This window comes from Sminthopsis crassicaudata, chromosome 5 (assembly GCF_048593235.1).
Source record: "Sminthopsis crassicaudata isolate SCR6 chromosome 5, ASM4859323v1, whole genome shotgun sequence".
Lineage (NCBI taxonomy): Eukaryota > Metazoa > Chordata > Mammalia > Dasyuromorphia > Dasyuridae > Sminthopsis > Sminthopsis crassicaudata.
The window spans coordinates 153,462,303-153,477,342 of NC_133621.1; the positions used below are offsets into that span (position 1 = coordinate 153,462,303).

The window sequence follows — 15,040 nt, forward strand, 5'->3', positions numbered from 1 at the left end:
CCTTACTTTTGACCATATCTCTATGTGGGTACCTTTTATTCCCTTTACATACATATATATATATATATATATATATGCACATATGTATATGTATATATATATATATATATATATATATGTATATGCTTTTGATGTCCCTCTTATATGTTGTTTTCTTCCATTAAAACATATGCCCCTTGAGGGCAGGAACTTTCTTGTTGGACTATTTTGTATCCCCAGTGCTTAGCACAGAGTCTGACAAATAAAAATTGCTCCTAAATGCTTGTCACCAATCTATGGAGGGACTTTGACATGAACACAATAAATAGATACAAATTTAACATAATTTAAAGGAAGAGAGCTAATAACTGTATTATATCTGTATTATGTTTCAAAGGAAGATAAGAAGGTGGAGATGAAGAGAGTATATTTCAGAGTTACATAAATACTTGTGAAAGGGCACAGAGACAAAAGACAGAAGATCATATAGGAGGAACAGCTAGGAGTCCAGTTTTACTGGAATGGAGAATATGAGTAGAATATGAACAAATATTTGAAAAATAGGTGGAAACTTGGTTGTGAAAGGCTTGTAATACCAAACTGAGGAGTATGTATTTTGTTCATTTAAAAAAAAAAAGGAAATCATTGAAGAGTTTTGAATCAAGTAGTAATATGGCCAAATATATGATTTATGGATATTTATATTAAAGAAAAGAGGCAAGACCAAAAGACGAATTAAGAGGCTACTTCAATGGGAATACAGAGGGAAGAGAATAACCATTTAATATAGAAAATACTATGTACCGAGCACTGTGTTAGTGCTTTTTAATATATATTTCACTTGATTTTCATGACGACCCTGAGATGTCCATTTTTAAAATGGAGGAAACAAAGGCAAACTGAAGTTTGTCCATGGTCATACAGCTAGTGTCTGAGGCTAGTTTTAAATTCAGTAGTTTAGGTGAAAAATGATGAGGACCTGAAGAGAGAAACTATAGGAATGGAGAAAGGGCCATTCAACGGACTCCCTTCTGAATGTACTATATGGTTTGGCAGCATATAATCTTGAAGAAGGAATACAATTATCCCTTCTATACATTGCCAGGGTTTGGGTTATAGCATACCTGAAATATGAAAAATCTACATATAATTTTTTAGATCTCCCTTAATACCAGAGAAGTCTAAATTATTATTATAGTATTAAAAGATAAAATATATGGATATTATACAATTATAATATGTTTTATACATTTCTGAGTTTCTATTGTTTCTATGTTGTCTGCTGGCCTTTGCATGTTGTCAGCAGCTCCTGCAAAACTCCCCATAAATTTTCTTCAATTTCTTATGCTAAACCTTCATATGCTGAAACTGGGATGGGTAAAATCACCATATGGAAGGGATAACTACAGTCTTTGATTATTTAAAGTACTTTCTGAGAAGCAGGGGAAGGGTTTAGATTTAAAGCAATACCAACAATTAGAAGCTTTAGAGAGAGATTAAAGTTTGGTGTAATCAAACAAAAATATTTATTAAGCACTTAGTACACACCAGGCATTTTGCTAAGCACCCAGTATACAACTGAGGATAATAACTGAGAAGGCAGCTAGGTGAGGCAGTGGATAGAACAGCAAGACTGGAGTGAGAAAGATCAAAGTTCATATCCATCCCAGCTATGAAACCCTCAATAAGTTACTTAACACCTACTTGCCTCAGTTGTACATATGTAAAATGGGACCATAATGGAGAAGGAAATGAAAAATCCCTACAACATCTTTGCCATGAAAACTTCATGTCTATAGAGTCACATAGAGTTGGTCACCACTGAACAACAACCCTGATGAAGCAAGAATGTGTACATGAAAAAAATTTTGCTAGGAATTAGTGCTATCCAAAGTAGAATGGATTGTCTTGTTGGGACAGAGCAGATTCCCTCTCACTAAACCTATAAACCATGACAAGATTACCACGTATCAGGAGGATTGAAGATGAAATTCTTGTCTAAGTACTGATTGGACTAGATAGCCCTAAAATTGATTCTCCTCTCCCCCCCCCAATTCTGTGAAATATTGAAAAACACAGGAGGACAGATTTGAAAATTGGAAGGAGCCTTAAAAATCACATAGCTCCCAGTAATCCCAGAAGGAAGATATAATATCCCTTCCCCTATAACACACATTTTCTTATTATTAGTTCTAAGTAATTAGATCTCTGAGTAAGTAGCAGGGAGTAGATGAAGCAGCTACTCATTGACCCTAGAATACCAAATTCTGTTTAACGTCTCACATAGTTCCAAAGAACAGAATGAGAAAGGACAATTCACTTGCCAAAGGCTGAAGAAGGAACCCACAATCAAGGAGCCCAAAGCAAGGCTTGCTAAACTCCAGTGACACCTTTGTCATGGTCACTTCCTTTCACAGACCCAGCTGGCTCCTAGACACCAGACAGACAAATTGTGTCAAAGTTAATAACTCAAGGAGATGAATGACCTTGTCTAATTATCATGCATGGTTTGCTCTGTGATATGTGACCATTCCCCTATGTATATTCTCTTACTACCAGGCATTAATATAAATTTTATTTTATACAATTATCCAGGCAGGCAAGGCCTTGACACTAATGTCTCAATCCCCAGGGACTGAGGCATTGAGTATACACACAAGCACACATAGCAATAAAGAATTGCTCCATGTGAATTAATTCTGATCTCTACATTTATATCGACAGGAAAATCAGGTGTTTCCACTGACAACCATGCATCCAGGATGTTTAATTTAAAGCAATCTCTGCACGCTTCATTGTGCACATGCTCCTGAGGCTTCACACAGCCCACTCTCTTTGAATATCCTCACACTTCTGCAGAAGCAAATTAAAACCAACTCTAATATAATGCCTTGGCAAGGAAGAGTAGCTTTTTAAAGTGACAGCATCATAAAGATTTTACACATTTCCTTCTGTGGAGAATGTCAAAATGATTGCCATGGAGAAGCTTATTTCTGGCACTTGAAAACTAGCTCTTTCACTCCTTATCATCAAAAAATACTTATTAGTCATGGTATTAATTTATAGTCTGAAATACCTCTTCCTCCAACCCCCAAGCTAAGTACTTAAGACAATTTTATTAAACTATGGCATGCCCACCCTGAGTGAATAGTGTTTATCAAAAGCTAGGTTGCCTTGATGTTATAGATCAAAAAGAATGAGTTAAATGAATGCGACTCATATTCTAAAAGGAAATGAGAACCTCATCCTTCTCTAGCCACTATTGGTAGGTGGGTTTTTTGTTTTGTTTTGTTTTTAAAACTAACTTCAGTTCATTTTTTTAATCTATTGGTTTTACTATTCAGTATACTGAATATTCTGATGATCACCCTTTTGGATCATTGTAGTCAACAGGAAACTTTATTAATTTTTAAATAATTTTCAAATCAAGAAATAAATTCTCATTTAGGGAATAAAAATTGCAAGTATTTGGGTTATGACTTTTTAAAAATAAAATTAAGTACTTTGCTGTATGCTATCAGCCACACAAACTTGGGAAGGACCTAAACTGAAATCTGTTAAAGATTATTTTTTCCCCTTTCCTTTTAGACTATTGTCCTGGATTTAGAGATCAAGGCTTATTCTAGCACCTACAATAATATATGTCTTCATTTCTTTTTATTCTCTCAGTAGAATGGCTAAATATACTCTTTAAAGATTCTTTCAGAAATGCTTGGCCTTCTCCTCTCCTATCTTTCCAGTTGCTAAATTAGTTGTATGGAGTTTAATATTTCAGCTTACAGAGCTAAGGTCATCAGTTTGATCTTCATATGTGCAAAAATATCATATCCTTCTCCAGTGTAACATATGAATTCTGCTCTATTCCAGACTTTGTGGCTAACACCTATTTCCTTGTATCTATACACATTTTTTTTTTTGTTAAAGCAAAAGAAATGAGAGGTTATGGATTCAACAACAAATATGAAGCATCTACTACAGCTACATTGTGGTGGGCACTAGGAGCAATAAAAATAATGAAATCATTCCTGCCCTCATTAAGCTTACATTCTATTAGACTTGGAGTGAGATAAAACACTGTGTACATAGGTAAATATAAAACATTCTAATTTATCTTCATTACTAGAACAACTCAATGCATGTATCCTGTTGATGATCAGTACATAATATCTTCATATATGAAAGACATTATAAATGCTCTTGCTATTAACAATGTTAATCTCTGTAAAGGATAAATGTGGAAAGTACTGGGCTTATTGTAATATATGGATTTCAACTATGGTCACCTCTGAGCTTTATAATAAAAGACAAGTTATCAGTTAATTTCTTAAAACTTTATTTTCCTCACCTGTAGAATGGGGTAATGATATCTGTACTACATAAATTATCATTTGTAATGTATTATATAAATAAAAGCTAATAGTTATGACTGTGATAATGCATATATTGGTGTGACAATAAGGTCGATGGAGTGCTGTGTCTGGAGTTAGGATGATTTATCTTCTGGCCTCAAATACTTACTAATTGTGAGAGTCCCAGCAAACCATAGATTCTGTTTGCTTCAGATTCTTCTTTTGTAATATGACCTGGAGAAGCCAGTATCTTTGCCAAGAAAGCCCTAAACAGAGTTATGAAGAGTTGGAAAAGATTGAAAACAACTAAACAGTAGAGTCAATTTTCACTACTCACAATGTTTTGGAATACTTAAAGTAGCATATAATACAGGAAGAAAGTGGGTAAAAACCAAGCCAAAAAAAAAAAAGGGGGGGGGTGTTTTACCTTTTCTTTCTCAACTATTTCAAGCCACAAATCTAATTTTAATATACCTACCTGAACCAATTTCTGGGGATACCAAAGAGACCAATATTATTTTTCAGGTCTATTGTCTGGTGCAATAACAATCATTCATGCAAACAACCTTGAAATTCTTGGAATGCCAAAATAGCAGAAATAATAAGTCATTGATACCAAAGCCTTGATCTTTCAAAAGATTCACAGACTTTAATTTCCAGACTAACCAGAGGACTCTACTTACTACAAGTTAATCCTTCCTACTTATTGGTGTGTATTCTTCCATTCAAAAGATTTATGTATTAATTCGTTCTCTTTATTAATTTATTTTGGGCCTATAGTTATCCCTTTACTAAAGGGAGATTATATTAAGATAGTGTTAAATCACACAACTATCAGATTTGTTTGCTTTACTGTATCTTTCTAATAATTATGCACTGTTTTTGTTCTTACTGTAACAGCTTTCTACAAAACATACTCATCATACTAACCATTCTTCAATCATACCCATTTCGTGGTTAATCTCCATTACAAAAATAGGAAAGAATAAAAGCTACATGAAAAGGATTATAACTAGACAAAAGTCAATAATAAACCTTAGTCGTCTTATTTGTCAGATTTATTTATCTTTTGAATTCTTGATTTCAAATCATTGGATTTCATAGAGAAGCTTTTCTTGTAGCTCCCAGAAGCAGAAAGCCTTATCTAATTAAGACAGAGACATAGAGATAGACACCCTGAGAGAAACACAAAACAGATTCAGAGGAAACAGACAGAAAGTAAGAACAAAAAATACTATGACAGAGATTAGAGAGAGGCCACAAGTCTTCCCAAACTGATACAGAGAAGAGATATGAAAAGCTGAAGAGAAAGGTAAAAGGATTAAGATAAGATAGATAACTCTTCTGGGATCTCTCCTTCATTTTTTAACTCTTGGAGTGCCAGAGATTTCCCAATCTCACCAATTAGCATTTTCCATTTTGAGTTCTACTAAAATCTTATTTAAGAGTATGGCTCAGTATTCGGAGGGCTCTTCAGAAAATATCTGGCAAATTACATGATTTATTATATGCCAAATCCTACTATATCAGGCTGCTCTACTTGTGGATTCTTTCCTTATGTTTCAGGTTTTGTTTTTTTAAGATTTATTTGTATTCGTTGTTGTGAGGCATTTGAAGGTGGGGAATTTATTTTAAAAAATAAACATGAGGTCATCTTGTTTTTAGAACTTCTCAAATTGAATATAGTTGGCATGATTTTGAGATTGTTTCCCAGGGTTCCATTTGCCTCAAAAGTATTGGCTTTAGAAATATTTCATGAAATATAGAAGAGAAAATTTCCCACCACAGCATTTTTTTTTCTTTCTGAACTTCTAGTGCTTTATCTAGCTTTTGATGATAAATTTTCCTAATATTTTTTTCTAACAAATCACTTTCCCAGGAGTTTGTAAAAATTGTAATAGATAATTCCTTTGTGTATTCTGGAATTGGAACTATTTTATCATCTTTGTTTTCCAAAATGAATTTCCAGAGAACTAGAACCTTAGGAAATGTTTCTTTTTAAATTGGACACAACACCAACTTCATGGGCAAATCACTATCCCTATCTTAAGATGACAAGTTAAATGAAATATTTTCCTATAATATCTATAAAGGGTTGTTTTGAGCATGACATAAGAGATAAATATACAGTGCTGTGAAAACCTCAAAATATTATTTAAATATCAGCTATTGTAAATGTCTTTCATATTGGTGTTATTTTCTCTGGCACTCCCTCACACTCAAAATTTCCCTTTACCTTTAAGAAAATTTTAATTTATTTTTCAAAGGAAGAAATTTGCTCAGGATTCATGTAGATTTTAATTTTATTTTCCTATTTCCCCATAATTTTACAAAATAACTTATCTCTCCTCTGATCATCAGTATATGGACTTTTAATATATGGTAAGAAAAATTTCATTGGTCTTTCTAACCTTTTTTAGTACTTCTCTCCCTAAATCCAGATGTTATATCTGAGGATCTTCAGTCTTATCGGTATCATTTATTTTTTCCTTATAGAGCACTGATTTACTTATCAATGAAAAATCACCTATATATGGATTTCAATATAGGTCAAAGGCTTAAGTAATACTGGATAAGTCTTTGAAAAAGAAGTAGGTAGAATTAAATAAGAAAATCTTAAAAATCAAGATCCATGAACATGTAATTAGAAAAAAAAAAATATTCTTTCTCTAGCCTTCTAGCTCACATCAATAAATAACGTTTCAAAAGAATAAGAGGACAAGTGCATCCTGATGTATCATTTTTAGCAATGACTGGAAGGCCAATGTGTTATTCCTATTTAGGTGTTTAAAGAGAATACCTCAAAGTGGTTCATAAATGACCACATTTAAAAAATAAGGTATTTTTCTCAAATACATTTCAGGTTCTGAAATAGTAAATATCCATTAACTTTCAGTATTCTTATTTTAATGCTTAACTGGTTCTGTATTTTAGAGTTGTACAATTAAAAATGCAAACTGATGATAAAATTCAACAGAAGCATATGGTAGCAGAAAAATTCAGCAGTAGCAATAACATTTAACCAGAAATATTCCACATCCATATTCAACGAGTATTTCAAGCACTGCTTCATATAGAACAGCCTGATTTTGAATTACTGTAATTAAGTGTAAAAGTGTGCTGATTTGTTGGTCCCACAATGTCAATCTTTTCCATAAACTTGTTAGCCTCTCTATAAATAAATAAGAAAAAAAAAATGAAAGCAGTAATCATAAAATTATTTTATCCTTTAACAACTGGTGACAGGATAGGTTATATATATTTATATATGTATATGAAAGTATATATACACAATGCATTTATGTTAAGTTATCTAAATATATTTAAAGCATAAATTATAATTGCATACAATATATTAAAAGGACTGGAATGTACAAAAAATACATTTTTCTTGTGTTAATCTTTTGTTGTTAAAATGCTACAATACATTGCCAATTTTTTGTCTTTTGAAAATAAAAGTAAATATTTCAACTGGATTACGTTTATTTATCACAGTAATCTTAAAACAAAAACAAAAACAAAAACAACCCAGCATGAACATTTCAAGAGCAAAAGTTTTTTTTTTCTTTTGTTTTTCCTAAAAGGATGACAGTTATCTTTAGTATATATTTTCCCTATACCAATAATGAGTCATTTTAATATTTAAGACTTGTAAATATTTCATTAGAGAAAATTTTAAAAACTATTTAAATTTCTTTATATAAAACCATCATATAACATATAAGCATATAACTATTAAAAAACTAAAGTACATACACATCTTATAAGCCAAAAAAACCTACCTACCAATATTTGCATTCTACAAAAAAAGACCCTTTTAGAAATGAATGATAATTATCAGATGCACAAGCAATAATACATATACAAATAAATATAAATTTGAATACAATAAACTCAGAGTTATTTAATTTACTAATTGGGTTTTATCTCAATAGAGCCATGTCATTAATATTTAAAATTTCTGGAAGAAAGATGGTAAAAACCTGAATTGAAATTAACTGCACATATCAATTCCCATTAAAACCTGTGCCTTTCTGCTATACCCTAGGGAGCATCTAACATATATACTAGGGCACAACTGTGATATAATTCATCATGGCACTGCATGTTATAAGAAATATCTACAACATATTTAGGTATTTGAAGATAATTGAAGAACTTAAAATTATACATATGCACAAATAAACATATTCAGTTTCACATTAATTAAATCAAATTTCCATTTATAAAGGAAGAGAACAATTTCAATGGAAAACTCCTAAATCAAAGACTTGGGAACAGCTTGGATTCTGTGCACAGAATCCTAAGAAGTATTATAAAGTTAGAAGAATAAAAATAGTTCTCTGTATGTGTGTTTAAAAGGGTGGGGGTTTTTTTTGTTTGCTTTTAATAAAGATAATAACAAATCCTTATTACAAATAACAAGAAGACATCATTACTGAAAGTCAGAAGCTGTTTACTAAGAGATGAAACACAAAATTTGTGCTTTCAAAATACTTCAGAGGTAGAATGTATATATTTAATATATATTTACTTATATATATATATAACCTATGCTGTATTACATACAACATATATTCTATGTATTTTATATTGTATTTGTACAATTCATATGTATGTGTCTGTAAGCATGTGGATATATTCCTGCAAATCTAATAAATAAGTAACATTTATGACCATGTTATTTTAACCTACTGAGGTATTTTAAAAATCTAGACATGTTCAAATAATAAATGAATTTTTTTAAAAAGAAAATGCTTAACTAACCTTTTCTGACTGAATTAAAAACGAATGCCATTTCAAATTATGTATGCATAAGTTAGGTAAATGTCATACTTTGTGTGCAAAATGTAACTTGCACATGTAACAACTTGGCCATATCTCAGAAAGACAAGTAGGACATTTTTATTATTTCATTTATTTTTTTTTTTAGTGAAAAGTTTGGGGAATATCATCAACAAAAGATGTTGAGCAAAAGCTACATTTCACTTAAACAGAAAAGAGTTAATTGTCCTTCCTGATTATAGTATAAAATATCTGTTCTGCTATCAAGTCTTACATTAAATATTTAACAAAGAATAAGAATTAATTTATATATATATTATATATATATCTGTGTTTCCATGAATAATGTCAGTGTGCTCCCAACACACTCTAATGCAGAGGTAGATCTATAGAAGTACCTATGTATTTGTTAAAATTGACATGGCTATTTTTAAAGAAAATCAAATCTCCTGCAAGTTTTAATCACCTGTAGCTTTATACATTTTGGAGAACAGTTGATGGGAAAGCCAAGTGGCAAAAGAAATTTAGGAATATAGTATATCATCATCTTTCCTCTTCTTCATTTTGCCTAAAACCATACGAAGCACAATTTAATACATACCATATGAGAACAGTCATTCCTAAACATTAATGAAAATTGAGTAGCCATATCAGGAATGATATGGAAACAATACTTTTGCAATGCCAATGAAAATTGTCCTACCCTTTTCAAATATTTGTTTTTTAATGCAGAAATTGAGTTATTATTTTATAGAATTCCACTTAGAGGGGCTAATTTGTAATTTTCTTCATATTGGATTCAGGCACAGACAATCCCCAAATAACAAGAGCTATGTCATGAATGTTATTTGACTCCCTGGCATTTTTGAAGGACTGCATACAAAATAAGGCATGATGTAGGAGGAAAGGCTTTACATGACATTGAGCCATAAATATAAAAGGAAAGCTTTTGAGAAACATATAGAGTGGTAGCTAAAATATCACACTAAGAAATCAAAGAGAGGCCTTTACTTAAGTGCATTAGTATAATGGGGTGTGTTGATATTTTGCATTTTAAATCTAGCTTGTTGGAGCAGATGCTCTAACAAACTGTTTCTAAAACTAAGAGATGGCTCCTTACTCTGAAAGCTGCTTTAAAAAAAAAAAAAAAAAGTAAGATACTAGCAAAGGCCAAGTATGTAATCATTGCATTTCACATTTCATTCTAAGACAATTCCTAGTAGATTATTGTTAAGATATTTAGGCTAACCTTATTTTGGCAAAAAATAATGATAATAATAATAATAATAATAAAGTTATTAAATACTAAATGAAAACATCAGAATTCCTTATTGTCTGCAATAGAGCACTAATTTTAATGTTAATTCTTAGTAACAGAACATAAATGTAATTTTAATGAGGTTAGATCTCTTTTACTACAGTGAAAATGCAGTGCTTTAAGGTAGGTTAAGATAGAAACAGATTTTAAGGTTGTATTTAGCCTGTTTTATATTTCTTCTGTATCAGAATAATATTATATTAAATTAAAAGACATAAAAAATATCTTATTTTAATTTTGAATGGCCGCTTCTAGCTTAGGTTACAATTAAATCACTATGTTATGGTGCTTCAAAAATGTCTGATAATGGGAGTATTTTGTTCCCTTTTATGATCACTTAAAGTTTCTTTCTAACTCTAAAATGCTTTAATTTCTGAAATGACAAAAGGACCAAAGAGAAAACTATAGAAAAGAAGTATTTTAATAATTGATTTTAGAATATGAAAACATTTTACTTGCACTCAAAGTTGCAACATTTAAATTAAATTTTAAAAGAGACAACATATACACTAGATTTTGAGCTTACACAAATAACCTATCCTAATTATAGTTTTTAATGCCAACAGAAGATTTAAGAAAAAACAAGTGGATGAAATATATATTATAGAAGCTCATTCCTTATTCTCTGTTTCTTATAGTCTGATCATAAATTGAGCCTGAGTTATGGGGAGAGTGGGAGGAGGGGAAGATCTATAATATTCTAGCTTCCTTTCAAACATAGGTAACATCAACTTTTCAAATAAATATCTGTCAAAAACAGTGTAAATATCACCTGCTGAGGACCATTCCCTTTCTTCATCTAGTCAATACAAAACCTTGCATATAATTTTATTTCTGAAGTAATTTATTCTAAAATCCTATCTTTGGATAAATTGTAAATTGTATCCCCTAGTCAGTACAAGTCACTGCTTATTATCTTGCTCCTGACATAATTCATTCTGAAATCTCATATTTGGACAATTATAAATTGTATCATTTATTTGTATGTTTTCTCTACAGGTAGAGAAAAAGAAAATAATTGAACTCTATTTAAAATAAATGAAAAGAAACATCTCTTTTTATGTCTATATCGGCTATATTTTATGAGGCTACCCCAAGTCTTAGTGAACAGGTAGTTGTGCCTGTTTCAGTTTCGGAGCATTAAAAAAAAAAAAATCAATGAGTTACTTCAGTGTAAGAAAAACATTTATTATAAATTATTTGGATGAATGAAGGATTTACAATTTAATATTTGTCTATGGATACATTTTCAAGAAGTTGATGCTATAACTTTTTTCAAAGGGACACTTTTTCAATTGAATTTTCAAAAAAAAATTTTTTATAACTAGGAAGGTTATGATGCATTTATATTAAAAATGTTTTCAACAACTATAAATGAACATTGCCAGTTTCAAAAGTCAGAGGCACAAAACGCTGCTCAAGTAAAAGTAAAGTTAAAGCATTTTGAAGATTACTACACTTGGAAGAATCATAACTTTATATGGGACAAGAGCTTAGAATTTGTAAACTGTAAGCAATTTATTTAAGTACTCATTTTATGGGTCACCCTCCTGATAGCACTTAGAAATGAGAATCTGAATCTGATGTAAATAGTTTGGCATCATTATTTGGCTAACTGCCTTTCCTTAACATGCAGTGTCACCACCTGGATATCTTGCCAATTATCACACTTTATTTATTTATTTCCTCTACATTAAGTGTGCAGAAGCAATTCTTATTACAGAAGATATTCTAGGAATAGACATCTTTTAAAAAATAAACATTATTTGCTAAAAGAAAAAACAAACAGTATTGGTGTTATACTCTCATTCTTTAGTGTGCAAATTCTCTATGTTCCTCCACCGATATCTAACGCAACAAAGACTGGGAACTGAATCTATGAATAACTCTTCCAAAGAGTCCTAATTGGTGAAAATGCAGGGCTTGAATTCACTAAAAAAAAAAAAAAAAAAAAAAAAAAAAGAAAAAATTTAGACCTCAAATCTTCAGCCAGAAAAGGACAGCAAATCCTTTATAACACAAAATACCAGGAAAGAGAAGGCTACCTTAGGCTTTGTTTTTGTTATGTAAAATGCATTAAAGTGAGTCATCCACTTAAAATTACCTACTGGTGGTAGCTGTAACCCAGTTTCAGGAACTAAAATAAATGCTTCCCAAAATGCCTGTTAGGTTATTCAGTGCACTTAAACATAAATGTGAATGATTATATGTAGGTGCACATATATGTATAACTATTTGTATGTAAGGACACGAAATTATCTCCCTAAGATTTTAGGTTTCTTGTGAAAGTAGAGGAAATTATTCTTCATTCCTACATTTTCCAAGAGAAGCTGCCTACTTCTACAAGTCATAGCACCACAATAAATGGTAGGCTTATTATTTACAAGCCGTGTCAGTTTTGTGACAATGAAGGGAAAAAAAATCCGAACGGCCCTCATAACTCCTTAGTTTTTTCTTCAGAAACCAGATTTAGTGACAGCCCCCAGTTCCTTATTGTTTATTTAAACTACAGAAATTGAATAGTTCAGCTTTGCTAACATAGTTCAGCTAAAGAGAATCGGAAGGAAAGGATAACGCGTTTCTAGGACCCCCAGCAAGCCCACTACAAGCGACAAAACATTCGGGAGTCCTGGAGGGAGGTACACTTCACATAAGAATAGCTGTCAAGTGCAACCAGTCAATTGTCAACTAAACAAGTTTGGTTAACTAGGCAATTACAATAGAATCTGAGGCCAAGAACAGGAAGTGTTAGTCCTCTAAGAATTGAAAGGGGGGCGGAAGGGGGGGGGGGAGATATATCTATATAAAACTCAAAGGAGGTATCTATTACATCTTAAGAAAATCAAAGCTTTTCAGAGGGCCTGGTTACATGTGAACATGTGTCCGGCTAGAAACTTTTCTCTCAGTGCAGCTAAACTGTAAAGAGGGCAATTGAGAATTGGGCTAACATAGTGGGAAAACCCCTGGTTTTTTCAAAGTCGCTCATTTTCTAAGAGGATGTTTTCTTTCTGGAGACCGCCTGGCCCTGAATCCGCTACCCGATGCGGGAGATTTCGGATTTCATGTTTATTTTCTAAGTGCAAAACCTGCAAATACCTCATTTGTCATTTTCATCTTAGATTCTGGTATTTCTTCCTCCTCCTCTCTCACCCCTTCCCCCACATGTAAGAGAGCCAGGAACTCCTGGTAATTTACAATCCCCCGCCCCCAACTCTCTCCAGCTCGCTCTTTCTCCCTCTGCCTTTCTTGCTCCCTCTGACACACACATACACACACACACACACGCACACACACATACAGACGTTGTCCACATCCCTCGCCAGCCCCAACTCCGCGGATGGACTTACGTGACTGCCGAAGGGAAAGGCTCTTCCGATGAAGGGTTGATCAGTAAAGATTGGAAAAGTGTCAGACTAAAGACTAGCAGCCAGCCAGCAGCCATCTTCGGGATAGAAGATCGATTCTCCCTCTCCCCCCCGCTTCTCACTCCTTCTCCAACTCAGGGGGGAAAAAAAATAAAAAATGATAATGGAACCAACCGGGAAGGAGAGAGGGAGAAATGGCAAAACACCAATGTACACACTGCAAAGAAAGACGCCTGGAGATAACGCAAGCAAGGTGCCAGAGATGGGGAGGGGCACGATGGGGGAGGTAGGGAGATAAAAATCGAGATCTAGAATGAGGGACGGTGGAGAGAGAAAAACCCACTAGAAGCTCACTGCAACTCCCCACAGCAGCTTCATCTGATCAGCCGCCATCAGGGTTACTTTTGTAACAGATCTCGGCAAGCACTCTCTTTTCTGTCTCCTCTTTCCCTTTCTCTGTTTCCTTCCCTGATTTATTCCCGATTGCAGAGTAGAAGGAGGAGGCGAAGGCGGGGGCGGAGGAGGGGTGACGGTAATGGGGAGGGGGAAGTAAGGAGGGGGAGTGGAGAGGCAGAGACTTGTGGAAAAGCGAGGTTTCTTCTTGCTTCTTCTCTGCAATGAGCAGACGGGCTCTGGGAAAGTCACAGGGTGGTGGTTGGGGGTGGGAGGTAGGAGGGGAGTGTGTCAGATGAGTCTAGAGGAGCCCGACCGTGAGCAGCTCTCCATAGAAGGAAAGCATAAAAGGAACTCCCAAAGTCAGCATCTGAGCTCTCTCCTGAGTCCCAGGGGTAGAGGAATGGTACCTAATCCCCTGGGGCTGTCAGGGGAAATGCAACCACCATATCCCAGAAGGCATCCGAAGACAGTATTATACTCCAACAAAAGTGTTTGGCATACTCTGAGATTCAGATCTTTGTGAGTTATTTTTGAACACGCTTGCAACGTTCTCCCACCCCTCTTCGGAGGCACCAGAATAAACTGCCTGCCTAGGAAACGTGGAGAACCGATTTGACAACAGAAGTAGGAGGGCATTTAAAAAAAAAAAAAAAAAAAAAATTTTTTTTTTTTTTTTTTTTTTGAACCACTAATGATTTTCTACCAGGTGGCACTATTTGCCTCCGAGTGTCTGGGTCCTTTTCTCCGTGGCAGCTCGGCTCCAGGCATATATCTGGTATCTCGGCTTTCACTAATTACTGGGTTTGCTGCCTTGCAACGAGGCTAGTTGAGGAACAGGCAGGAAGAGT

At 33.4% G+C, this 15,040-nt stretch overlaps 1 protein-coding gene across 4 annotated transcripts in view; it reads right to left on the minus strand.

Annotated features, from left to right (window-relative positions):
• The window catches only part of CACNA2D1 (calcium voltage-gated channel auxiliary subunit alpha2delta 1), a 643,657-nt gene extending 629,223 nt beyond the window's left edge, over positions 1-14,434 (minus strand). For 2 of the 4 annotated variants that reach the window (XM_074268502.1, XM_074268500.1), the window contains exon 1: positions 13,779-14,434. In XM_074268502.1, coding sequence (XP_074124603.1) covers positions 13,779-13,873 — 95 coding nt within the window. In that variant the 5' untranslated portion in view covers positions 13,874-14,434. The remainder of the gene's footprint in view (positions 1-13,778) is intronic. The other 2 variants (XM_074268501.1, XM_074268499.1) reach the window with 1 other exon arrangement.
• Positions 14,435-15,040: the final 606 nt, after the last annotated feature.